Source organism: Entelurus aequoreus, linkage group LG05, assembly GCF_033978785.1.
Source record: "Entelurus aequoreus isolate RoL-2023_Sb linkage group LG05, RoL_Eaeq_v1.1, whole genome shotgun sequence".
NCBI lineage: Eukaryota > Metazoa > Chordata > Actinopteri > Syngnathiformes > Syngnathidae > Entelurus > Entelurus aequoreus.
In genome coordinates, this window is record NC_084735.1 from 79,039,905 (window position 1) to 79,067,358 (window position 27,454).

At 43.0% G+C, this 27,454-nt stretch overlaps 1 protein-coding gene across 4 annotated transcripts; it reads right to left on the reverse strand.

Moving 5' to 3' along the window:
- Positions 1-1,714: 1,714 nt before the first annotated feature.
- LOC133651081 (arf-GAP with Rho-GAP domain, ANK repeat and PH domain-containing protein 1) lies at positions 1,715-26,930 on the reverse strand. Of its 4 annotated transcripts, none has more exons than XM_062049011.1 (26): positions 26,863-26,930; positions 26,474-26,553; positions 24,753-24,799; positions 24,145-24,279; positions 19,368-19,424; positions 19,139-19,280; positions 18,940-19,041; positions 16,248-16,352; positions 16,113-16,173; positions 15,907-16,027; positions 13,195-13,459; positions 12,893-13,092; positions 12,733-12,818; positions 12,474-12,656; positions 12,325-12,393; positions 12,154-12,253; positions 10,720-10,776; positions 10,517-10,643; positions 7,035-7,134; positions 6,630-6,831; positions 4,506-4,551; positions 4,251-4,447; positions 3,964-4,173; positions 3,793-3,898; positions 3,587-3,728; positions 1,715-3,511 (listed from the first exon to the last, which is right to left on the reverse strand). In XM_062049011.1, the coding sequence occupies exons 1-26, from the start codon at positions 26,926-26,928 to the stop codon at positions 3,488-3,490; spliced, it is 3,030 nt and encodes a 1,009-aa protein (XP_061904995.1). In that variant the 5' UTR covers positions 26,929-26,930; the 3' UTR covers positions 1,715-3,487. The 4 variants fall into 4 exon arrangements, 3 of the variants coding, with proteins under 3 accessions (XP_061904995.1, XP_061904994.1, XP_061904993.1); XM_062049010.1 differs by having other exon boundaries at positions 4,251-4,444; positions 21,904-24,279; XM_062049009.1 differs by having other exon boundaries at positions 21,904-24,279.
- Between the last annotated feature and the right edge of the window lie 524 nt (positions 26,931-27,454).

Below are 27,454 nucleotides of genomic sequence, written 5' to 3' on the forward strand. Positions count from 1 at the left end.
GTGATACTGTCTAATAGTGACATCTTCTTGACAGAAATTCCCCTCATCGATCGATGGAACTACTCAAGCGTTTATTCTTCCATCGACTGGCCCTCTACACTCATGAATGACCCATTGGACTTATCTACATTTTAATAAGACACCCTTTAAAATATATATATATTTTTAAACTTCTATTTGCAACATCGCTATTAAATATGAGTTAACTATGGACAAAATGTGATTAATCACGATTAAATATTGTAATAGTTTGACAGCCCTATTAGTTATACAATCATATACGATGTACCAAAGGATAAAACACAACAGTTTTGGGGGAGCACAAAAAACAACAACAATGATATGGGTGGAAGGATTTGATTATCTTATTGTAAGGTTAAATATTTTGATATATTGTCACACTCTTAAGTGTGTGTGTGTTATTTTTTATTTGAAAAAAAATGGTTAAAATATTTTCAGTTTTTTTGACCTGGCATGACTGTTATACGCATACTTGCCAACCCTCCCGTTTTTAGCGGGAGACTCCCGGTATTCAGCGCCTCTCCCGATAACCTCCCGGCAGAAATTTTCTCCCGACAAACTCCCGGTATTCAGCCGGAGCTGGAGGCCACGCCCCCTCCAGCTCAATGCGGACCTGAGAGTGGGGACAGCCTGTTCTCACGTCCGCTTTCTCACAATATAAACAGCTTGCCTGACCAATGACGTCATAACATCTACGGCTTTTAGAGAGTAGAGTGCACAACTGCGCACACAACAAGGAGACGAAGCAGAAGAACGAGGAAGTTACAGACATGGCGACGCCGTCGACGAGCAAGATGAAGAAATACGCTTGCAAGTTCCAAAACGAATGGAAACAAGAATTTCAGTTCATCCAGGACAGTTCGAAAGGGAAGGGGTATGTAATTATGTTGCCTGTACATTTTGTAGAACAGACTTCTCCATTGAACACGGTGGCCGAGTCATGAACGGAGAAGTTAAACAGGACAATACTGCCATCTACTGGATAGCCCCCGGAACACTGAAATTCAAGTATTTATTTTATTTATATGTATAATAAAATAAATATATATACATATATATATATATATAGCTAGAATTCACTGATAGTCAAGTATTTCATACATATATACATATACATATATATATATATATATATATATATATATATATATATATATATATATATATATATATATATATATATATATATATATATATATATATATATATATATATATGAAATACTTGAGTTGGTGAATTCTAGCTGTAAATATACTCCCCTATTAACCACGCCCCCAACCACACCCCACCCCCACACCCCACCTCCTGGTATCGGAGGTCTCAAGGTTGGCAAGTATGGTTATACGGAGCCCCTAAAGGGACATGGATGTTTTGCGAGATCCCGCAATACTCAATCAATAAACTTCTCCCACGGATGATGGGTAGGCTCCTCCATCGCTTTGTCTGTTTCACTTCCGGTTCACCATCGCTGTGTCTGTTTTACTTCCGGTTCACTGACATAGGAAAAAAACCTTTTGCGAGATCTCGCAATACTTTTACAATACTAAAACATTTTTTCCCCTCCATGTCCCTTTAGGGGCTCCCTACTGTTAGGGTTGTCCCGATACCAATATTTTGGGACCGGTACCAAAATGTATTTCGATACTTTTTGATACTTTTCAAAACAAAAAAGGGACCACAAACAAAATGTAATTAATGGCTTTATTTTCACAGAAAATCTCATTATACATTAAACATACATTTCTTATTGCAACCAAAGAATAATTGTGGCATTAAATATAATAGTAAACATATATTTTAGTTGTAAGCTAGCAAACTAAGGCTCCCATTTTGGCTGCTGATGTATGCAGTAACATATTGTGTCCTTTCCCATTCTATTATTTTCTCAAAGTTATGAGGAACAAGCGGTAGAAAATGGATAATTAATCTATTTGTTCATTTACTATTAATATCTGCTTACTTCCTGTTTCAACATGTTCTATCTAAACTTCTGTTAAAATGTAATGAGCACTTATTCTTCTGTTGTTTGGATACTTTATATACATTTTGGGTGATGCTACAAATTTTGCTATCAATCCAATACCAAGTAGGTACAGGGTCATACATTGGTCATAATTAAAGTTCTCCTGTGTCCATTTCATTCATTAATAAACAATAAAAAAAACACAAAAAATGGACATTATCGACGTAACCTTTGTAGTATCAACGACACTACCGTTCAAAAGTTTGGGGTCACCCAAACAATTTTGTGGAATAGCCTTCATTTCTAAGAACAAGAATAGACTGTCGAGTTTCAGATGAAAGTTCTCTTTTTCTGGCCATTTTGAGCGTGTAATTGACCTCACAAATGTGATGCTCCAGAAACTCAATCTGCTCAAAGGAAGGTCAGTTTTGTAGCTTCTGTAAGGAGCTAAACTGTTTTCAGATGTGTGAACATGATTGCACAAGGGTTTTCTAATCATCAATTAGCCTTCTGAGCCAATGAGCAAACACATTGTACCATTAGAACACTGGAGTGATAGTTTCTGGAAATGGGCCTCTATACACCTATGTAGATATTGCACCAAAAACCAGACATTTGCAGCTAGAATAGTCATTTACCACATTAGCAATGTATAGAGTGTATTTCTTTAAAGTTAAAACTAGTTTAAAGTTATCTTCATTGAAAAGTACAGTGCTTTTCCTTCAAAAATAAGGACATTTCAATGTGACCCCAAACTTTTGAACGGTAGTGTATATACGGCTCTTGTACTTGGTATCAATACAGTCGATGTCTGTGTATGTACACCCGCCCACGGCATTTGTTTACATTGAGGAGCGTTAGCTTGCTGTTTGCGGTTAGCCATTGTATCTTCCTTACGGTGTGTAGTGAAGTATGTTTAGCTAGTCCTCGTCCTTCAGGGCCGGTAATTGTAAGAAACGTAGTTCATTTGTCGCCATGGCGGCGAGGATAAGTGATTTAAAAGTAGCTAAAACACTACTGACTGCGGATAGACGTCAGCCGCTAGCTAGCTAACGGCTAACAAGAGCAAGAACTAAGCACCTATTGCAGAGCAGCGCTTCAGTGTTTATAGCTTTAACGTTACCCTTAGTTTTTAAGCCAAAAATGCGTCTATTCTCCCTTTTCTATCACCACACTGTTTCTACATGTAGGTACTCTGTGCGTTTCACCACCGCGCCGTCATGTCCGGAAAACAAAAGTACCGGTATTTTTCAGACGCAGTATAGTCCGTTTTTAACTCATTAGTACCGCGGTACTTTATTTGTACCCTAGTAGAGATATACTATTGTCCATATTTCATTTATTATACAAAACAATTTTTTTTTAAACTTCTTGGTATTTTGGCGGAAAAGGGGCTGATGTCTTCCAACTCTTTAAACGTGAAGACAATTGATCATCAGTACTCGTGTCGTCCCAAACCTTCCTCTCGTGCTTCTTCGGAGGACTCTGATCTGCTGCTCTTCCTCACCTGCGATGCTGTTTGTGTGCCTGGAAACCATTGCAACACCCTCGTTAGCCAACGAATAATCCATCAACGTGGGCCACGTGACACGCATGCTGTACCGGAAAAAGCATCTCGTGGTGGATGATGAACTCGCGGGTCATATTGAGCAGATCGGCGCTCAAACTGTTGAAGAGTGAGGGAACCAGAACCAGGGCCAGGTTTTGGGCGGACATCTTGTTGACTTGAGAGTATGTCTGAACCCTGACACAAGACACGCACACAATTAGGGGGAATGAGTCCGAGTCCCTTCCATGTTTTTACTTACATGTAAAAGTGTCCAAACAAGGCGTCCAGCGTCGCACGCTGCTGACCAGGGAGTTGCTGTAGCAACTGGCGGTAGGCTGACCACCTCTTTTCTTCATCAGAAATCACTGACACACAAAAGGTGTCAAGCACTACCACAAGTAGTAATCCTTTTGTAGTACTCTGGACTGACCTGCAGCCTGTCTCCAGTCCTTCTTTTCCTTCTCTGGGAAGAGCGCTTCCCGCTGGCGAATGTATTGTTTGAGGGCAGAGGCTACGTCCAAAACACCTTGTTCATCCGACTCCAGAGAGGCGGAGCTCGGAGATTTCACCAAGGCCTCCACCAGTTGGGACACCTTGGTGGCCCGTCCACAGCGGCGGTACACGCCCTCCACCTTCAAACCTGAAACAACAACCAATAAACATCGTCTTCTCCTTTTGAGAAGAAAAGGACAATGTGAAGAAGAGAAGTCTTCTTGCCGTAGTCTTGGATGTGTTTGATGCAGCGTTCTATGCCCAGCGGCACCGAGCTCATCACTTCGATGTCTGCTATCGGGTACAGAGATTGATAGGCCGCCGGAGGTTTTGAAGTGTTCTGATTGGCCAGAGCATCCTGGAGGAGGTGGTACCAGCTATGGCAGCTGTAGTGCTCGTCAAAGTGCAGAGAAACGCCCCTGCTGACGCACAAGTGTCACGTAATTTCCAAGAAATAATGTGTGTAACATTCACACTTACCTGTCTCCGGATACCATGGAGATGGCGTCTTCAGATGGCTCAACCTCTAAAAAAAAAAATAGGAATGAACTTTGCTTTGGATGTGTTCCGTGTGACTTTAAAGGCCTACTGAAATGAATTTTTTTTATTTAAACGGGGATAGCAGATCTATTCTATGTGTCATACTTGATCATTTCGCGATATTGCCATATTTTTGCTGAAAGGATTTAGTATAGAACAACGACGATAAAGATTGCAACTTTTGGTATCTGATAAAAAAAAGGCTTGCCCCTACCGGAAGTAGCGTGACGTAGTCAGTTGAACATATACGCAAAGTTCCCTATTGTTTACAATGATGGCCGCATGAAGTGAGAGAGATTCGGACCGAGAAAGCGACAATTTCCCCATTAATTTGAGCGAGGATGAAAGATTTGTGGATGAGTAAAGTGCAAGTGAAGGACTAGTGGGGAGTTGAAGCTATTCAGATAGGGAAGATGCTGTAAGAGCCGGGGGTGACCTGATATTCAGCTGGGAATGACTACAACAGTAAATAAACACAAGACATATATATACTCTATTAGCCACAACACAACCAGGCTTATATTTAATATGCCACAAATTAATCCTGCATAAAAACACCTGCGTGTTTGTTATGCTAGCTCCTAGCTCCTCTGCTAGCTCCTAGCTCCATAGAACACGCCAATACAATTCAAACACCTGATCAACACACACCATCACTCAGCCCAAAAGACCGTTTCCTTAACCCAAGGTTCATAAAGCTTATATATTTTTAAAAAGTTACGTACGTGACGCGCACATACGGTCAAGTTATCGAATGTTTAGCAGCCAAGGCTGCATACTCACGGTACCTGATATTCAGCTGGGAATGACTACAACAGTAAATAAACACAAGACATATATATACTCTATTAGCCACAACACAACCAGGCTTATATTTAATATGCCACAAATTAATCCTGCATAATAACACCTGCGTGTTTGTTATGCTAGCTCCTAGCTCCTCTGCTAGCTCCTAGCTCCATAGAACACGCCAATACAATTCAAACACCTGATCAACACACACAATCACTCAGCCCAAAAGACCGTTCACCTAACCCAAGGTTCATAAAGCTTATATATTTTTAAAAAGTTACGTACGTGACGCGCACGTAGGTACGGTATGTGTTATGCTAGCTCCTCTGCTAGCTCCTAGCTCCATAGAACACGCCAATACAATTCAAACACATGATCAACACACACAATCACTCAGCCCAAAAGACCGTTCACCTAATCCAAGGTTCATAAAGCTTATATATTTTTAAAAAGTTACGTACGTGACGCGCACGTAGGTACGGTACGTGTTATGCTAGCTCCTCTGCTAGCTCCTAGCTCCATAGAACACGCCAATACAATTCAAACACATGATCAACACACACAATCACTCAGCCCAAAAGACCGTTCACCTAACCCAAGGTTCATAAAGCTTATATATTTTAAAAAAGTTACGTACATACGCAAAAAAAAGCCAAAGCTGCATACTCACAGTAGCACGTCTGCGTCTTTGTCATCCAAATCAAAGTAATCCTGGTAAGAGTCTGTGTTGTCCCAGTTCTCTACAGGCGTCTGTGTATCCAAATCAAAAGTCCTCCTGGTTAGAGTCTCTGTTATCCGAGTTCTTCCATCTTGACTGCATCTTTCGGGAATGTAAACAAAGAAGCGCCGGCTGTGTACTGTTGTGGCTGACTACGTTCGAAAAATACGTCCATTTCGCACCGACAACTTTCTTCTTTGCTTGCTTGGCTTCCTTCTCCATAATGCAATGAACATGATTGAAACAGATTCACGAACACAGATGTCCAGAATACTGTGGAATTATGAAATGAAAACAGAGCTTTTTCGTATCGACTTCAATGTGGAAGGCATACCCGTGTTCGCCGGGCTACGTCACGCGCATACGTCATCCTCAGAGGCGTTTCGAACCGGAAGTTTAGCGGCAAATTTAAAATGTCACTTTATAAGTTAACCCGGCCGTATTGGCATGTGTTATAATGTTAAGATTTCATCATTGATATATAAACTATCAGACTGCGTGGTCGGTAGTAGTGGCTTTCAGTAGGCCTTTAATTCAATGTCAAGAAGCGTTACCGTGGTGACTGAGCGTGCTCAGTTCCATTATGAGAGGCGGCTTTGAGTGTCTGTGAGCACGGTGAACGCTCACGCCGCCATCCCAAAGCAACAACCAAGCATCGGGATTATTGGTGGCTAACCCCACTTCAACAACACACACTTTACTAACTGCTAAGGCCCCGCACACCTCTGCGTAAGACACGCCCCCTGGCAGAATTACCTGGAAAAAAAATGACAGCAGTGACAATCTGAAACATTTGAAATATGCAACATAGGGCCAGCCTGACCCCGGTCAGGTGATTGGAAGCATGTTTGAGGCCTGTCATGTGTTTCGTCAGGTGTTCTGAGGTCTGGAAATCTTATCAGGGGGTATTGGTCTTGTCAGTCGGTCTGGGTCTTGGAAGGAGTCTTGGGGAGGCTCACCTTAAGGATGTGGACCAGGTGCGTCAAGAGCTCGTCCTCGCTTTCAGCCACACAAACGAGCCGACTGTCTAAAGTGACCAACTCGAACTGAAAGGTTGGCCTGAAGGCAAAAAGAGTTGTTAGTCTTGTGTCACTAAAATATTGTTGGTTTGTCTGTCTGTTAGTAAATTTGCCAAACAACTCAAAAAGTGATAAAAATGTTATCTAACTTTTAGGAATTTTTTTTTAGGGCTGATCCAGATCATTTCGACTTCAATCAATCAATCAATCAATGTTTATTTATATAGCCCTAAATCACAAGTGTCTCAAAGGGCTGTACAAGCCACAACGACATCCTCGGTACAGAGCCCACATACGGGCAAGGAAAAACTCACCCCAGTGGGACGTCGGTGAATGACTATGAGAAACCTTGGAGAGGACCGCATATGTGGGTAACCCCCCCCCCCCCTCTAGGGGAGACCGAAAGCAACGGATGTCGAGTGGGTCTGACATAACATTGTGAAAGTCCAGTCCACAGTGGATCCAACACATCAGCGGGAGTCCAGTCCGCAGCGGGGCCAACAGGAAACCATCCCGAGCGGAGACGGGTCAGCAGCGCAGAGATGTCCCCAACCGATGCACAGGCTAGTGGTCCACCCGGGGTCCCGGCTCTGGACAGCCAGCACTTCATCCATGGCCACCGGACCTATGCGACTCCCCCTCGCAAGGGACAGGGGAGAAGAGGAGAGAAGAAAAGAAACGGCAGATCAACTGGTCTAAAAAGGGGGGGTCTATTTAAAGGCTAGATTATACAAATGAGTTTTAAGATGGGACTTAAATGCTTCTACTGAGGTAGCATCTCTAACTGTTACCGGGAGGGCATTCCAGAGTACTGGAGCCCGAATAGAAAACGCTCTAGAGCCCGCAGACTTTTTTTTTGGCTCTGGGAATCACTAATAAGCCGGAGTTCTTTGAACGCAGATTTCTTGTCGGGACATATGGTACAATACAATCGGCGAGATAGGCTGGAGCTAAACCGTGTAGTATTTTATACGTAAGTAGTAAAACCTTAAAGTCGCATCTTAAGTGCACAGGAAGCCAGTGCAAGTGAGCCAGTATAGGCGTAATATGATCAAACTTTCTTGTTTTTGTCAAAAGCCTTGCAGCCGCATTTTGTACCAACTGTAATCTTTTAATGCTAGACATAGGGAGGCCCGAAAATAATACGTTACAGTAATCGAGACGAGACGTAACGAACGCATGAATAATGATCTCAGCGTCGCTAGTGGACAAGATGGAACGAATTTTAGCGATATTACGGAGATGAAAGAAGGCCGTTTTAGTAACACTCTTAATGTGTGACTCAAACGAGAGAGTTGGGTCGAAGATAATACCCAGATTCTTTACCGAGTCTCCTTGTTTAATTGTTTGGTTGTCAAATGTTAAGGTGGTATTATTACTTACTGGACTTAGTTACCTTACGTTTTTTCTTACAAACTTCAACTTCTGTGTGTGTACGTAAGTCCCATCTTAAAACTCATTTGTATATGTTAGCCTTTAAATAAACCCCCCTTTTAGACCAGTTGATCTGCCGTCTCTTTTCTGCTCTGCCCCCCTCTCCTGCGTGGAGAGGTTATTAGCTGGCCGCAGATGACGCGCTAGCTGTTCAAAGTCAGGACCCCGGGGTGGACCACTCATCTGTGCATCAGTTGGGGACGTCTCTGCGCTGCTGACTTGTCTCCACTCAAGATGATTCCCTGCTGGCCCCACTATGGAATGGACTCTCACATTATTAACTAGATCCACTCGACGTCCATTGCACCGGTCGCCCAGGGGGCGGGTCCCCACATCTGCGGCCCCGTCCAAGGTTTCTCATTGTATCCCATTGGGTTGAGTTTTTTCTTGCCCTGATGTAGGATATGAGCCGAGGATGTCGTTGTGGCTTGTGCAGCCCTTTGAGACACTTGTGATCAAGGGCTATTTAAATAAACTTTGATTGATTGATTGATACGTGCGGTCTCGCCTCCACCCACTGAGACAAATCAGAGGATGTCTGACAAGAGGGTTCACTCCGTTTTTTCCCCCCATTCCGCTATAGATACTGTAGCTCAAAATGTTATGGGTTTCATTCAACTTTCCAAAAATGGGATAATGAACAATCGATTTGAATTTGGGCCTGATCTGTATAATTTCTGCTACGTTACCTTCCGTTAATGCATTTGTGTGGGTGTATGATAGTATGCTAGTACAGTGTTTTTCAACCACTGTGCCGCGGCACACTAGTGTGCCGTGAGATACAGTCTGGTGTGCCGTGGGAGATTATCTAATTTCACCTATTTGGGTTAAAAATATTTTTTGCAAATCAGTAATTATAGTCTGCAAATGATGTGTTGTTGTTGAGTGTCGGTGCTGTCTAGAGCTCGGCAGAGTAACCATGGTATACCATACCATATCAGTAGGTGGCAGCAGGTAGCCAATTGCTTTGTATATGTCGGAAAACAGCGGGAGGCAGTGTGCAGGTAAAAAAGGTGTGTAATGCTTAAACCAAAAATAAACAAAAGGTGAGTGCCCCTAAGAAAAGGCATTGAAGCTTAGGGAAGGCTATGCAGAACGAAACTAAGACTGAACTGGCTACAAAGTAAACAAAAACAGAATGCTGGACGACAGCAAAGACTTACTGTGGAGCAAAGACGGCGTCCACAATGTCCATCCGAACATGACATGACAATCAACAATGTCCCCACAAAGAAGGATAAAAACAACTGAAATATTCTTTATTGCTAAAACAAAGTAGATCCAGGAAATATCGCTCCAAGGAAGACATGAAACTGCTACAGGAAAATACCAAAAAAGAGAAAACGCCACCAGAACAGGAGCGCAAGACAAGAACTAAAACACTACACACAGGAAAACAGCAAAAAACTCCAAATAAGTCACGGCGTGATGTGACAGTACACCTACTTTGAGACAAGAGCTATATTGATGCATGGTTGGTTATGGTTTAAAGTCATATCCAACAATTGCGACAATGACTTTTTACTGTCAACTGAGTTTCGTTTTTTCATGATTTCTGCTGGTGGTGTGCCTCCGGATTTTTTCAACCCAAAAAATGTGCCTTGGCTCAAAAAAGGTTGAAAAACACTGTGCTAGCATGTTAGTGGAGATCAACAAGAGGGTTCACTCAGTTTCTTTCATCTTGTTTTAGATAGCTCAAAAAGTCATAAGTGGATGTTCATCTAATCCGAGGACGTCTTTGTGGTTTGTGATTAAGGGCTATATAGATACATTTTGATAGATTTTTTTTTTTTAATTTTCAGGAAATGTCAGAAATTAGATAAGGAACGCAAGATCGTTACAAGATAATTTCGAGGAACAAGTAACTATATTTTCAGGGTAATCCAGATCAAACCGTGTGTATTAAGGACTATTTTGCTATTGGGAAGTCTGTGTTCATCAAGTGCTTTTCTAGTTACTAATGTAGTAGTATCATCAGGAATAATTACCCGTCTTTTCGGAAAAGTGATAAAACATCTCGCAAGTCAAGGACGTCACATGCCGCAGAGTCATTTTCCAGAGAAAAGAGGAAACGATCATCTTCCAATTTGCCATGTAGCTCCTCCTCTTCCTCACCTGCACACACGACGCATATCAAATCAATACAATAAAAGTACCTGGAGGCCGGCGATTGATTTTTAATTTTTTTTACCTGAGAGGACGGAGTCAGCTCGCCTGTACCCTATCTTGGGAAGGCAAGGTGGAACCTCTGTTTTGAAAAAAAAACAACAAAGATTGCTAACATCTTTGTCTATATACTGTTTTCAATGCAATTAAAGGCCTACTGAAATGAATTTTTTAAGATTTAAACGGGGATAGCAGATCCATTCTATGTGTCATACTTGATCATTTCGTGATATTGCCATATTTTTGCTGAAAGGATTTAGTAGAGAACAACGACGATAAAGGTTGCAACTTTTGGTCGCTGATAAAAAAAAGCTTTGCCTATACGTCACCCGAGGAAGGACTCCTCACATTTTCCCATTGTTTACAATGCAGCGAGAGAGATTCGGACCGAGAAAGCGACGATTACCCCATTAATTTGAGCGAGGATGAAAGATTCGTGGATGAGGAAAGTGAGAGTGAAGGACTGCAGTGCAGGACGCATCTTTTTTCGCTCTGACCGTAACTTAGGTACAAGGGTTCGTTGTATTCCACACTTTCTCCTTTTTCTATTGTGGATCACGGATTTGTATTTTAAACCACCTCGGATACTATATCCTCTTGAAAATGAGAGTCGAGAACGCGAAATGGACATTCACATTGACATTTATCTCCACGACAATACATCGGCGAAGCTCTTTAGCTACTGAGCTAACGTGATAGCATCGGGCTCAAATGCGGATAGAAAAAAAATAAATAAATCCCTGACTGGAAGGATAGACAGAAGATCAACAATACTATTAAACCATGGACATGTAACTACACGGTTAATAATTCCCAGCTTGGCGAAGCTTAACAATGCTGTTGCTAACGACGCCATTGAAGCTAACTTAGCTACGGGACCTCACAGAGCTATGATAAAAACATTAGCGCTCCACCTACGCCAGCCAGCCTTCATCTGCTCATCAACACCCGTGCTCACCTGCGTTCCAGCGATCGACGGAAGGACGAAGGACTTCACCCGGTCATCCGTGCGGTCGGCGGCTAGCGTCGGCTAGCGCGCCTGCTATCCAAGTCAAAGTCCTCCTGGTTGTGTTGCTACAGCCAGCCGCTAATACACCGATCCCACTTACAACTTTCTTCTTTGCAGTGTTCATTGTTCATTAAAGAAATTGCAAAAGATTCACCAACACAGATGCCCAAAATACTGTGGAATTTTGAGATGAAAACAGAGCTTTTTTGTATTGGATTCAATGGGGTACCAATACTTCCGTTTCAACGATTGACGTCACGCGCATACGTCATCATATATAGACGTTTTCAACCGGAAGTTTAGCGGGAAATTTAAAATTGCACTTTATAAGTTAACCCGGCCGTATTAGCATGTGTTGCAATGCTAAGATTTCATCATTGATATATAAACTATCAGACTGCGTGGTCGGTAGTAGTGGCTTTCAGTAGGCCTTCAAGTGTTGTGTTTCACCTGTATACTCGTTGAGTTTAAGTATCTCTGCCTGCAGAGCTTGCCCGGCCCTCTCAGCCAGCTGGATGGGGGAGGGACTCTGAGGATCTGATTGACACACCTGCAGAAAGGCAGTGATGATATACAATGTTTGTACGTGTGTGAATGTGTGTGTTTATGTGAGTGTGACACCTTTGCCCCGGAGCAGATAAGTGCCATGGTTTCTTCGACATCGCTGCCACAAACAACCTCTCGCATCCTCTGAAACAAAAACATAACCAGTGGAGTTACTGGGACGTACAAGTGGTCTTATGGTCAACATGGTCACGCGTCAGTCACACCTGCTGCATCAGATCAGAAGAGGACGCCAGCGCATGTACTCTTCGGTACCGCCCCTTGCGGTATTTGTCTTGGATGAAGTTTGATCTCTGCTCATCTGAAGACTCTGGTCTTAACTGCTCGAAAACGGGCACCAGCGGCGCCCACACCTGATTGGCCAGCCTATTGCCATATGTAACGAACAGCTGTGAGGGAAGAGGGTTTCACAGGTCTGAGAGACAGACAAACATTTAATTGTGCGTTCCGTCCGCTCCCCCTCACCTGTACGAGTGGTTCAGTCCAAACCTTGTTGTCCATCTTTAGACTCCGGACATTGGAGAGAGTGCTGCCGAGACTTCGATGGTGCCCTTGAGAAATATGCCTAGCATTAGCTGGTTAGTTAGCATTAAACAGGAAGACTGTCAGATAAGGGAGTGGTCACCTGCACATTTGTCACAGATGACAAGCAACAGGTTGATGGACGCCCACTCAGGATTGGCGGCGCTGCAATCGGCGCACTGTTGATTGGAGGGATTTTTCCATAGACGCGTCGCCACCTGGCTGCTGGACAGAGCACTGCTGATTGATGAGAACAAGCCGTCTAACCAGACCTTAAGATCCTTTGATGAATCAACAGACATGCTGGGGAAAGGGATGGAGCCACAGTCAAGCACAGAGGAAAACAGGTGAGGATGAGTTATAACACATATAACGGGACAGAAAGGAGGACAAACGGGTCAGTACTGTATGGTCTTGAAGGGCGTGGTCATTGAAAATGAGTGTTTTCCGGTCGCCGTGACTGAGGCCAAGTTCAGAGGAATGCTGTAGGAAGCCAGGCCTAGCTGGAAACGATCTTTGTCGGGGTAAACCCAGAAGTCATGACCGCAGACGGCAGCGTAGTTCCGGCTTTTTATATCTTTGATGTTGATCTGCCCATGCAGTTCCGGTGCAGCGGGACTCGGTTGTCCCCGAGACGCCAAGAGAGACTGGACCCAACCTTCTTGAATATCTGTGACACAAACCACCGGGAAGAAATATTTCTGTATTGAAGTCAAATGACAGAATCCAACAGAACACAGGAGAAACTAGAGATCGTTCCAGGCGCTCTTCCTGCACGCACTACCTCGTCACCAGACCCAGACAGCTTCCGGCCTGAGCCCAGTTGGATAGACACATATCTATGCTCATTGTAAGCATGCGCGGTGTATTAATTTAATTAATTCGTTTTTCCCAACTACATCACTGATTAGTACTCACTGCAGACTTTGTGAGAGCCAATAAACTTAATAAAACATCACTTACTGTACAAGGTCTGCAGTCATTAAGATGCCGACTGCTAGGATGTTCATGTATTGCTGTTTAGATAAAAAATTACTCGTAATCCTCGCGAAGAAAAGGGGTGTGGAACCAAGCGTCTTTTCGTGTTGTTTTTGCCATCCCGTGTCTAAATTGACTGTCAAAGTGTACCAATTTGTCGGAATACGTCCTCGTCCTTCTACTATCCAGGTGAGAGGGATGATTTATGATCGACAATAAAGATTTACTAGCAAGGAAATGAGGAAGCTGCTGATCAGTCGATCGTGTCAACATTGTCACACAAGCTCGTGATCATGTTGCCGCTATAAATAGTTTGTCTGCTTTAGCGCTTACAATAACAATATCACTAATACTTGGTTAAAAGTCAGGTCACGAAATGTAAATCGAGTATTGTTGGCGCTTTTCGAATGTTTTCTTATTGGGTTCTATGGGCGGAATAGAGGACCTCCCATTGGCTCGGCCAGGCCTGGCCCTAACCAATCTGGCGCCCTAGGCAAGATTTTAGGTGCGCCCCCCCACATCGGCAGTGAAGTGTATATACTCACAAGAAACCGAATAGCTTTGTGTATGACCTTTTTTTTTTACTTAGAGAAAGCAAATTAACATATTATATGAGAATGTTATGTTATGATTATCTTTAACCGAATCACAGCAGTGCTCAAATTAAAAAACAGCATTCCCTCTCATGTGATATGGCTTAATTAACATTAATGATGTGCACTTTAACAACTAGGCTTACAACTATACCTAATATATAAAGGGGTGGAAAAGTGACTATTACCTGCAGGGCAAACATTAGCTAACCAGAAGGCAATAACAATGTAAACAAAAAACACCTGCTTAAAAGATCTAATACAAACGTCCCTGAGGAATGTAAGGTGGGAGTACTGTAATTACCTAACGCTACATTATTATTTTCCATTACAATTTAGCCCCCTCCACAATATTAACCCGACGTTAAAACAGAACTAGCTATTTATTGATTAGCAATTGCCGAATCATGTAACATTAGCTTAATGCTAAAAAGCCAGGTTACTATCACATTCTGTAACAGACAAATAATTTCATGTAGGCTATTGTTACCTACCTGCTACCTCTGTCTTTTTCTCGTTTCTCCTCCTCTTCTTTTCTATTTTTTCTTCCCTGGGCACCTGACAGTTTTGGCCGTTTTGACATCTTGTGTTGATTTTTTGATGTGGTGACGTCCAAAAAGAGTCATGATACAGGAAGGGAGGGGGCGCACCGTGCGGGGAGAGGGGGGGCGTAATGTTGTAACAAATAATATTTCTATTAAATAGGCTTTGCTTTGCATTTTAATTAACGTGGGATTATTTTTTGTATTTAGAAATAATAGTACCAGCTTTTTTTTTCTTTTTTTTTTTTTTCTCCAACATTTGTGGCACTGGCGTGGCGCCCCCTGATGGACGACGCCCTTAGCATTTGCCTATACGGCCTATGCCACGGGCCGGCCCTGGGCTCGGCTGTAAGCGGACTTTTATTTACATTTATTTACATGTTTGAATGCATTGAAAAAAAATACATCCGTCCTCATGTCTTTCATAATGATTGTGAACGATGGGCAAAAAAGTGCAGTTCCCCTTTAAGGGGATGAGGAGGGAACGGGGGGGGGGGGTTAGCTAATCGCGGCCCCTTATATACCCAGTCTTTACGCTCACACCCGGCACGGGTACTTTGTTTGCTATTAGCGAAAACGTATGTTCGGTGCAGCCTCTTTCGACGACAGTAGGTTTGTACAGTATGCAAGCTCCTTGTTACTCTCTTTCTTTGTATGCTATGCTAAGTTTTTCTTTAAAGTGGCATTGAGCTCCCCGTGCTCGTTTCTTATCGGCACGGTCTCCCATTTTGGATTTTTGCCTTATCTTTGTGGATTAAAAGCCTCTTACCTACGCGCTGCCTGTCTTTCTGCATCCTGGGGAACACGGTCTCGCTACCATGCGACCCGATCATAACAGATTGCATCATTATCGTCAGGAAAAAACGTATAACGATATGATCCGAAATCTAGTTTATATGTCAATATCGGCCAATAATATCAGTCAGCCAATATTATCATGGTACAAATCAGTGCAGTCCAACAGAAAATTGGAAAGAGTGGTAGAGTAGAGAGCAGTATCTTACCATCACTGGGAGCCATGAAGTCATAATGTTTCTTTTTGAAGTAAACCGAGAACCTTCTCTTGTCTAGTTTCTTTATGTTAGTGATACTGGACACGTGGAAGAGGATCTCGCTGAAATAGTCCTGTTTAAGAAAACGCAACTATTACTAACACACACACACACACACACACACACACACACACGTACACAAAAGAGGACGGACTTACTTTTCGTTTTTTCTGCAGTGACATCAACTGTCCATCAAATGTCCCCCAAAATACATAATGTCTAAAAAAAAAAGAAGACATCTGTTCATTGTATGTTTATTTTATCTGTCAAGACAAAAAGGACGATGAATATACCTGAAGCCTTTCCATGTCTCCAGCCAGCTTGCTCGGGCCACACCACTTTGTGGAATGGAGTGTGGGCCTTGTCCTTTCGTTCTGGACACTCGAATCGTTGCAATGCTGCATGACAACAACACGACTTCACAAAAAGGTCTCATTTGTCCATCTTTCACAACGCCTGTCCTCATTAGGCCGTCCCTCCAGGATTTCGTGGGCTTTTTTTGTGATTATCGTGACCTAAGATGCCTGAATTTGCGGCAACTTTTTCAGAAAGTTGCGGCAAGCGTTGTGATGTTTTGAGGCTTATTTACTTCAATAATGTTGAATCACCTTGTGATTTTATGAATTTGTTATCAATGTTTTAAGTGTCCCTTGTAACCTTAGCCTCCAAATGCGCAGTATTTCAACCAAAATGTTTAAATAGTGATGTTTTACTTGTTTTATTTAACAGTCAGTTAAAAGTAGACACTCGACTGCAATAAAAGAACAAACTTAGAGCTCATTGCCAAATTTTGGTAATGTTTTGATCATTGATAACTAATAATAGTAACAATTAATTATAATTACAGAAAGAAACACCACCAAAGACTTCCTTGTTGTCCGCTGCTGTCCACAGGTTGCAGACATTCTCTGTGTATGTTTTACGCTTGAAAAGTGTGTGTCGATCTTAAACATTTCACATAAACACATGTTAAGAGCATTTGTAAACTGTTGAGAGCAACATTTCAGGGCGTTCAATCGGTCGCGACTGGACTGCTTGGTTTGTCTTGGAAAAGACAAACCAAGCAGTCCAGTTGCGAACGATTGAACGTCCTGAGATGACAATGACCTGGATGAATGAGAACCTTCATAAGTATGTTGAGAGCAACCTTAAGGGTAATTTGTGTTGGCAAATAGGAGACCATGAGAAATAATAATCACCTATATTAATTGCCTCTTTGCTGGGTCAGCATTGCAAATCTGCTGGTAATTATCTTAATCTTGATAAATAAATATGTAAATTCATGTACAAACCCCGTTTACATATTAGTTGGGAAATTGTGTTAGATGTAAATATAAATGGAATACAATGATTTGCAAATCCTTTTCAACCCATATTCAATTGAATGCACTACAAAGACAAGATATTTGATGTTCAAATTCATAAATTTTTTATTTTTTTTGCAAATAATAATTAACTTAGAATTTCATGGCTGCAACACGTGCCAAAGTAGTTGGGAAAGGGCATGTTCACCACTGTGTTACATGGCCTTTCCTTTTAACAACACTCAGTAAACGTTTGGGAACTGAGGAGACACATTTTTGAAGCTTCTCAGGTGGAATTCTTTCCCATTCTTGCTTGATGTACAGCTTAAGTTGTTCAACAGTCCGGGGGTCTCCGTTGTGGTATTTTAGGCTTCATAATGCACCACACATTTTCAATGGGAGACAGGTCTGGACTACAGGCAGGCCAGTCTAGTACCCGCACTCTTTTACTATGAAGCCACGTTGATGTAACACGTGACTTGGCATTGTCTTGCTGAAATAAGCAGGGGCGTCCATGGTAACGTTGCTTGGATGGCAACATATGTTGCTCCAATACCTGTATGTACCTTTCAGCATTAATGGCGCCTTCACAGATGTGTAAGTTACCCATGTCTTGGGCACTAATACACCCCCACACCATCACAGATGCTGGCTTTTCAACTTTGCGCCTATAACAATCCGGATGGTTCTTTTCCTCTTTGGTCCGGAGGACACGATGTCCACAGTTTCCAAAAAAAATTTGAAATGTGGACTCGTCAGACCACAGAACACTTTTCCACTTTGTATCAGTCCATCTTAGATGAGCTCAGGCCCAGCGAAGCAGACGGCGTTTCTGGGTGTTGTTGATAAACGGTTTTCACCTTGCATAGGAGAGTTTTAACTTGCACTTACAGATGTAGCGACCAACTGTAGTTACTGACAGTGGGTTTCTGAAGTGTTCCTGAGCCCATGTGGTGATATCCTTTACACACTGATGTCACTTGTTGATGCAGTACAGCCTGAGGGATCGAAGGTCACGGGCTTAGCTGCTTACGTGCAGTGATTTCTCCAGATTCTCTGAACCCTTTGATGATATTACGGACCGTACATGGTGAAATCCCTAAATTCCTTGCAATAGCTGGTTGAGAAAGGTTTTTCTTAAACTGTTCAACAATTTGCTCACGCATTTGTTGACAAAGTGGTGACCCTCGCCCCATCCTTGTTTGTGAATGACTGAGCATTTCATGGAATCTACTTTTATACCCAATCATGGCACCCACCTGTTCCCAATTTGCCTGTTCACCTGTGGGATGTTCCAAATAAGTGCTTGATGAGCATTCCTCAACTTTATCAGTATTTATTGCCACCTTTCCCAACTTCTTTGTCACGTGTTGCTGGCATCAAATTCTAAAGTTAATGATTATTTGCAAAAAAAAAAATTGTTTATCAGTTTGAACATCAAATATGTTGTCTTTGTAGCATATTCAACTGAATATGGGTTGAAGATTATTTGCAAATCATTGTATTGCGTTTATATTTACATCTAACACAATTTCCCAACTCATATGGAAACGGGGTTTGTAAAAAGGAAGTGAGGACTTAGGTTCGTTGCTAAGTGTTTACATTTAGCAGAAGGCTTAGCGCTGAAAACTGGACCAACAACGACGACTCCACAAATTCATAAGTTGTGTCTGTTTTGTACCTTGGAATCTTTTGTTTGTAATATTTTGCCTTCTTTGCTGATTGGCCAGCAGGTGGGACTGGCTGAGGGGGTATAACACTTGCTGAAAGGTTGGAAATGACACTGCACGAACAGCAGACACAACACACATTATTAGTGTGAACAAAAGTCGTGGAAAATGTGGTACTGAGTGAAGTACCGCATATACTGTACGTACTTGTTGTTGTTGTTGAGCCGGTTGTGTGCAAAGTCAACTGTCATTTGTTCGTTAGGTCCAGATGAAACTTCATTTGACGAATCAGAGTCAACGTCATCATCTGAGCCGTCCAACATATTAAGGTAGAGGCCTTCTTTCCCTTTTTCTGTGGTGTTGGCGAGAAGAAAAGGGTAAGTGGTCAGGTATAACGTGAATCGAGCTGAAAATTGCATGTGGTCCTACTGTACTGTACCTTGTCCAGCGGGCCCAGCATCTCCCTGTGGTTGTGATGATGGGGCCACGAGCACATCTGGACCAGAGGAAGACAACAGTGATTGTTCAGCAATTGTCAAGAACAAGGTCTGGACATTAAGCAGAAAATACATTTGTCACAGAGGGTTAAAGGCCTACTGAAAGCCACTACTACCGACCACGCAGTCTGATAGTTTATATATCAATGATGAAATCTTAACATTATAACACATGCCAATACGGCCGGGTTAACTTATAAAGTGACATTTTAAATTTGCCGCTAAACTTCCGGTTCGAAACGCCTCTGAGGATGACGTATGCGCGTGACGTAGACCGGCGAACACGGGTATGCCTTCCACATTGAAGCCAATACGAAAAAGCTCTGTTTTCATTTCATAATTCCACAGTATTCTGGACATCTGTGTTCGTGAATCTGTTTCAATCATGTTCATTGCATTATGGAGAAGGAAGCTGAGCAAGCAAAGAAGAAAGATGTCGGTGCGAAATGGACGTATTTTTCGAACGTAGTCAGCCACAACAGTACACAGCCGGCGCTTCTTTGTTTACATTCCCGAAAGATGCAGTCAAGATGGAAGAACTCGGATAACAGAGACTCTAACCAGGAGGACTTTTGACTTGGATACACAGACGCCTGTAGAGAACTGGGACAACACAGACTCTTACCAGGATTACTTTGATTTGGATGACAAAGACGCAGACGTGCTACTGTGAGTATGCAGCTTTGGCTTTTTTTTGCGTATGTACGTAACTTTTTTAAAATATATAAGCTTTATGAACCTTGGGTTAGGTGAACGGTCTTTTGGGCTGAGTGATTGTGTGTGTTGATCATGTGTTTGAATTGTATTGGCGTGTTCTATGGAGCTAGGAGCTAGCAGAGGAGCTAGGAGCTAGCATAACACGTACCGTACCGTACGTGCGCGTCACGTACGTAACTTTTTAAACATATATAAGCTTTATGAACCTTGGGTTAGGTGAACGGTCTTTTGGGCTGAGTGATTGTGTGTGTTGATTAGGTGTTTGAATTGTATTGGCGTGTTCTATGGAGCTAGGAGCTAGCAGAGGAGCTAGGAGCTAGCATAACAAACACGCAGGTGTTATTATGCAGGATTAATTTGTGGCATATTAAATATAAGCCTGGTTGTGTTGTGGCTAATAGAGTATATATATGTCTTGTGTTTATTTACTGTTGTAGTCATTCCCAGCTGAATATCAGGTACCGTGAGTATGCAGCCTTGGCTGCTAAACATTCGATAACTTGACCGTATGTGCGCGTCACGTACGTAACTTTTTAAAAATATATAAGCTTTATGAACCTTGGGTTAGGTAAACGGTCTTTTGGGCTGAGTGATTGTGTGTGTTGATCAGGTGTTTGAATTGTATTGGCGTGTTCTATGGAGCTAGGAGCTAGCAGAGGAGCTAGGAGCTAGCATAACAAACACGCAGGTGTTTTTATGCAGGATTAATTTGTGGCATATTAAATATAAGCCTGGTTGTGTTGTGGCTAATAGAGTATATATATGTCTTGTGTTTATTTACTGTTGTAGTCATTCCCAGCTGAATATCAGGTCACCCCCGGCTCTCACAGCATCTTCCCTATCTGAATAGCTTCAACTCCCCACTAGTCCTTCACTTGCACTTTACTCATCCACAAATCTTTCATCCTCGCTCAAATTAATGGGGAAATTGTCCCTTTCTCGGTCCGAATCTCTCTCACTTCATGCGGCCATCATTGTAAACAATAGGGAACTTTGCGTATATGTTCAACTGACTACGTCACGCTACTTCCGGTAGGTGCAAGCCTTTTTTTTTATCAGATACCAAAAGTTGCAATCTTTATCGTCGTTGTTCTATACTAAATCCTTTCAGCAAAAATATGGCAATATCGCGAAATGATCAAGTATGACACATAAAATAGATCTGCTATCCCCGTTTAAATAAAAAAAATTCATTTCAGTAGGCCTTTAAGTTATTTTGTCAATTCAATCATTGCATAGCTTCGGGCACTCTAGGTGGGTCGACCCATGTTGGGCTCTGACGAGGAAAGAGGGTGAGGGCTTTTGGGGTGGGAGCAGGGCTCCTTCCTGAAGACGGGAGTGGCTCTGCGCCCACTCAGTTGGGGCCTCCTGATTTCCATCTGTCCTTCTGGGTTTTGGTCTCTTGCTGGCTCGGGGGCTGGTTGTCCTCTGGCCCTAGCACCCTTGTTTGTCTTGGGCTAGGATGGGCCTGTTCTGGGCCAGTACACCCGTGTTGAGCCAGAGATTTTCTGGTGGATGATCTGTGTTATCATCATACTATATTATTCTTTCCCATACCTAGCTAATTTATCTACAATGCTGTTAAGGTTGTGCTTCATTGCGTGCCTTCTATGTGTTTTCTATACAACATTTTCTTAGTTTTACTCGCTTAATACTGTTTCAAGAAAAATCAACGGTCATTCGAAAGCCATTTGAGAGATTCAGAAAAAGCAACTTGGATCCACAGTGATAATCAACAAAAAGAAACAGTGATTAATTTACCAGTGTGTGAGTCACCCCTTATGAAAGGAGGGAGGGGTTGAGGTGGCCGTGTCTGCATCCAGGCGTTAACAGCGAGGCTGGGGGGGCTTTCGGTACTAACGGCAGGGTTAGCAATGGTGCTGGCAGTTCCTGCTAAACTTGGTATGCGGCTTGCAATGCTAGTGACCATGCTTTGTATGGATGGAGGGTACGAGGTGGAGGAGCTTTGCGTAGTAACTGCAGGGTTAGCAGTGGTGCCAGTAGTTCCTGATAAATTTGGTGTGCGGCTTGCAATGCTCCTGACCATGCTTCGTATGGATGAACGGGATGAGGTGGAGGAGCTTTGCGTAGTAACCGCAGGGTTAGCAGTGGTGCTCAGAGTTCCAGCTAAACTTGTGCGGTTTGCAATGCTGCTGAACATGCTTTGTATGGATGGAGGGGACGAGGTGGAGGAGCTTTGCGTAGTAACCGCAGGGTTAGCAGTGGTGCTAGCAGTTCCATCTGAACTTGTTGTGCGGTTTACAATGCTCCTGACCATGCTTTGTATGGATGGACGGGACAAGGTGGAGGAGCTTTGCGTAGTAACCACAGGGTTAGAAGTGGGGCTAGCAGTTCCAGTTAAACTTGGGTTGCGGTTTGCAAAACTGCTGACCATGCTTTGTATGGAGGAAGGGGACGAGGTGGAGGAGCTTTGCGTAGTAACCACAGGGTTAGAAGTGGGGCTAGCAGTTCCAGTTAAACTTGGGTTGCGGTTTGCAAAACTGCTGACCATGCTTTGTATGGAGGAAGGGGACGAGGTGGAGGAGCTTTGCGTAGTAACCGCAGGGTTAGCAGTGGTGCTAGCAGTTCCATCTAAATTTGGTGTGCGGTTTGCAATGCTGCTGACCATGCTTTGTATGGATGGAAGGGACGAGGTGGAGGAGCTTTGCGTAGTAACCGCAGGGTTAGCAGTGGTGCTAGCAGTTCCATCTAAACTTGGTATGCGGTTTGCAATGCTGCTGACCATGCTTTGTATGGATGGAGGGGACATGGTGGAGGAGCTTTGCATAGTAACCACAGGGTTAGCAGTGGTGCTAGCAGTTCCAGTTAAACTTGGTGTGCGGTTTGCAGTGCTGCTGACCATGCTTTGTATGGGTGGATGGGACGAGGTGGAGGAGCTTTGCATTGTAACCACAGGGTTAGCAGTGGTGCTACCAGTTCCATTTAAACTCGATGTGTGGTTTGCAATGCTGCTGACCATGCTTTGTATGGAGGAAGGGGACGAAATGGAGGAGCTTTGCGCAGTAACTGCAGGGTTAGCAGTGGTGCTAGCAGTTCCATCTAAACTCAATGTGTGGTTTGCAATGCTGCTGACCATGCTTTGTATGGAGGAAGGGGACGAAATGGAGGAGCTTTGCGCAGTAACTGCAGGGTTAGCAGTGGTGCTAGCAGTTCCATCTAAACTGGGTGTGTGGTTTGCAATGCTGCTGACCATGCTTTGTATGGAGGAAGGGGACGAAGTGGAGGAGCTTTGCGTAGTAACCGCAGGGTTAGCAGTGGTGCTAGCAGTTCCATCTAAACTGGGTGTGTGGTTTGCAATGCTGCTGACCATGCTTTGTATGGAGGAAGGGGACGAAGTGGAGGAGCTTTGCGCAGTAACCACAGGGTTAGCAGTGGTGCTAGCAGTTCCATCTAAACTGGGTGTGTGGTTTGCAATGCTGCTGACCATGCTTTGTATGGAGGAAGGGGACGAAGTGGAGGAGCTTTGCGTAGTAACCGCAGGGTTAGCAGTGGTGCTAGCAGTTCCATCTAAACTGGGTGTGTGGTTTGCAATGCTGCTGACCACGCTTTGTATGGAGGAAGGGGATGATGTGGAGGAGCTTTGCGCAGTAACCACAGGGTTAGCAGCGGTGCTAGCAGTTCCATCTAAACTGGGTGTGTGGTTTGCAATGCTGCTGACCACGCTTTGTATGGAGGAAGGGGACGGAATGGAGGAGCTTTGCGCAGTAACTGCAGGGTTAGCAGTGGTGCTAGCAGTTCCATCTAAACTGGGTGTGTGGTTTGCAATGCTGCTGACCATGCTTTGTATGGAGGAAGGGGACGAGGTGGAGGAGCTCTGCGTAGTAACAGCAGAGTTAGCAAGGGTGCTAACAGTTCCATCTAAACTTGGTGTGCGGCTGCTCATGTCCATGCTTTGTATGGATGGAGGGGACGAGGTGTTAGCAATGGTGTCAGCAGTTCCTGCTAAACTTGGTATGCTGCTTTTAATGCTGCTGACCATACTTTGCATGGATGGAGGGGACGAGGGGTCAGGTACAATTGGTGGGCCATGAGCAGAGTCACTTGTGTCCGTTGGTGGTATGTCAGCAACACCTGCCAGTGTCTGTAAACCCGGTGACCCAGCAGGGGGATCTTCATCTGAAGGGAAAGGAGACATCATAAACCATGTAAAATCACGTCAGTACTTAAAAGTTCTTGATCTTCCAATTACAACAGTAAAAAATACTAATGGGATCAGCAATTTGTGGGACAGTATATCGTCGGGCAAAATGTACTATCAGCACAGGCCAATTCACACATTCACAGATTTCACTTGCAAACCTAATGCAGAAATACATATTGTTTACACACACAAATCTGATCAATGCACACACAGATGGGATGACAGACACTGTGTGAGACATGCATTTGCAAATTGTTTTGCTACCGTCGTGCTCACATAAAAATTCAAACCAGTTTACGAACCAGTTTGGCAGAAAGCATCAGCAGTCCCTTCAGTTTAACTTTCCTCACCAGAATATCCCTGAATATTTTGTTGTGGTGTGTGTGTGTGTGCATGTGCATGTGCATGTGCGTGTGCGTGTGTATGTGTGCCTGCGGTACACCTGTACCTGTCCTTGGCAGAACTCCATCTGACGCATTTTGGCAAATCGGATCTCTGAAAGGCACAAAATGTCTCAGCTGTGTTCACCTTCTTCAAAAAAACACATGTGTACAGTTGTGCTCATAAGTTTACATACCCCGGGAGAATTTATGATTTCTTGGCCATTCTTCAGAGAATATGAATGATAACACAAAAACCTTTCTTCCACTCATGCTTAATGGTTGTGTGAAGCTAGTTATTGGCAAACAACTGTGTTTACTCTTTTTAAATCAAAATGACAAAAAAAAGAACCCAAATGACACCGATCAAAAGTTTACATACCCCAGTGACTTTGATCTGATAACATGCACAAAAGTTGACACAAACAGGTTTGAATGGCTAATCAAGGTTCCAATCCTCACCTGTGACCTGTTTGTTTGTAATTAATGTGTGTGTATAAAAGGTCAGTGAGTTTCTGGGCTTCCGACAGACCATTGCATCTTTCATCCAGTGCTGCACAGATGTTTCTGGATTCTGAGTCATGGGGAAGGCAAAATAATTGTCAAAGGATCTGCGAGAAAAGGTAATTGAACTGCATAAAACAGGAAAGGGGTATGAAAAGATATCCAAGGAATTGAGAATGCCAATCAGCAGTGTTCAAACGCTGATTAAGAAGTAGAAAATGAGGGATTCAGGTAGACCAGCAAAGATTTCAGCCACAACTGCCAGGAAAATTGTTTGAGATGCAAAGAAAAATCCACAAATAACTTCAGCTGAAATACAGGACTCTCTGAAAAATTGTGGTGTGGCTGTTTCAAGATGCACAATAAGGAGGCACTTGAAGAAAAATGGGCTGCATGGTCGAGTGGCCAAAAAGTTAAATTTTGGTCTCATCACACTAAATTACTTTGTTCCAAAAGTTTTGAGGCTTGTCTCTGTGCTGTTTGGCGTAATGTAAGCGGGATACTTTGTGACATTTGCGCACAAATGGCTTTCTTCTGGTGACTCGACCATGCAGCCCATTTTTCTTCAAGTGCCTCCTTATTGTGCATCTTGAAACAGCCACACCACAAATTTTCAGAGAGTCCTGTATTTCAGCTGAAGTTATTTGTGGATTTTTCTTTGCATCTCAAACAATTTTCCTGGCAGTTGTGGCTGAAATCTTTGCTGGTCTACCTGAATCCCTCATTTTCCACTTCTTAATTAGCGTTTGAACACCGCTGATTGGCATTCTCAATTCCTTGGATATCTTTTTATACCCCTTTCCTGTTTTATGCAGTTCAATTACCTTTGACAATTATTTTGCCTTCCCCATGACTCAGAATGCAGAAACATCTGTGCAGCACTGGATGAAAGATGCAATGGTCTGTCGGAAGCCCAGAAACTCACTGACCTTTTATACACACACATTAATTACAAACAAACAGGTCACAGGTGAGGATTGGAACCTCAATTAGCCATTCAAACCTGTTTGTGTCAACTTTTGTGCATGTTATCAGATCAAAGTCACTGGGGTATGTAAACTTTTGATCAGGGTCATTTGGGTACTTTCTTTTGTCATTTTGATTTAAAAAGAGTAAACACAGTTGTTTGCCAATAAATAGCTTCACACAACCATTAAGCATGAGTGGAAGAAAGGTTTTTGTGTTGTCATTCATATTCTCTGAAGAATGGCCAAGAAATCATAAATTCTCCCAGGGTATGTAAACTTATGAGCACGGCTGTATGAGTGCACATATACGGGCTTACCTGTCCAGAGAAGAGACGGAGCCTAAGCTGTCACGTGAATAACGAGCTCGAGGTTTGGGGACAGGTGGGGCCTGGGTCATCTGATACAGTGGACATATTTTTGGACTATGAGTGACTGATCGTTCAATCAATCAATCAATCAAAGTTTACTTATATAGCCTTTAATCACAAATGTCTCAAAGGGCTGCACAAGCCACAACGACATCCGTTATCGTTAAGGCCACCAATAAAACCAAAGACGTTCTCAATCACAACTAATCAGACTGTTGTCATGACATCGGAATGGGATGTTAACATCCCAACAATGTGTGTGAATTCACATGTATCCAGTCCCAAAATACGATTGTAGTTATTAGAAAAATTATGAAATAGCAAAGACGTTCTCTTACCGTGTTTGTCCAAAGATCTACTTGTCTCCTTTCCACCTGTTTTCTATTCTGGTCCGGTTCAAACATCGCTCAACCTGCTCTGTCAGTTTTTCACACGACCAGTTTGACTGTCTCGCGTCATCAAACATATGTGTGTGTGCACGCGCGCGTATGTGTGTGTGTGTGTGTGTGTGTGTGTATGTTGCTAGCATTGAAGAAATGTGAAGGAAGCTGCACTTCCCCTCCACACCACTGGAGGTTGCTTTATGACAGGATTTCTATGTTGTAGAGCTAAAGTAAATGTAGAGCAACTTTCTTCACTATTAAAGCTACTTTGACGGAAAGAAAGTCAATAAGGTATAGACAATTAACCGTGGTATATTGTTTAGGAAAGTGGAAAGGTATGGTGTCAGACAAGGGGGGGCTTTGAGTAGTGGAGAAAACCGACAGCAATTTGTACAAATAGGCAGTGTTCGGCATATTACTTTTATAAAGCCATTAATTATAGTCACTCGCTACTTACCCAATCCAGTGAAAGTCACTGTATTACCAACGGAATTGCTCTTTAAAAAATAAAATAAAATAAAAATAAAATATATGGCATATGCAGTTG

What these genes read in the sequence shown, in the direction of transcription:
- LOC133651081 (XM_062049009.1), bottom strand. Translation starts at nt 26,928, where the DNA reads ATGTTTGAACCGGACCAGAATAGAAAACAGGTGGAAAGGAGACAAGTA. An exon ending in TGCTGGGCCCGCTGGACAAG is followed by an intron (nt 19,281 to 19,367) that starts GTACAGTACAGT and finishes CCAACACCACAG; the next exon opens with AAAAAGGGAAAGAAGGCCTC. An exon ending in TCACTTTTCCGAAAAGACGG is followed by an intron (nt 7,135 to 10,516) that starts GTAATTATTCCT and finishes TTTTGCCTTCAG; the next exon opens with GCCAACCTTTCAGTTCGAGT.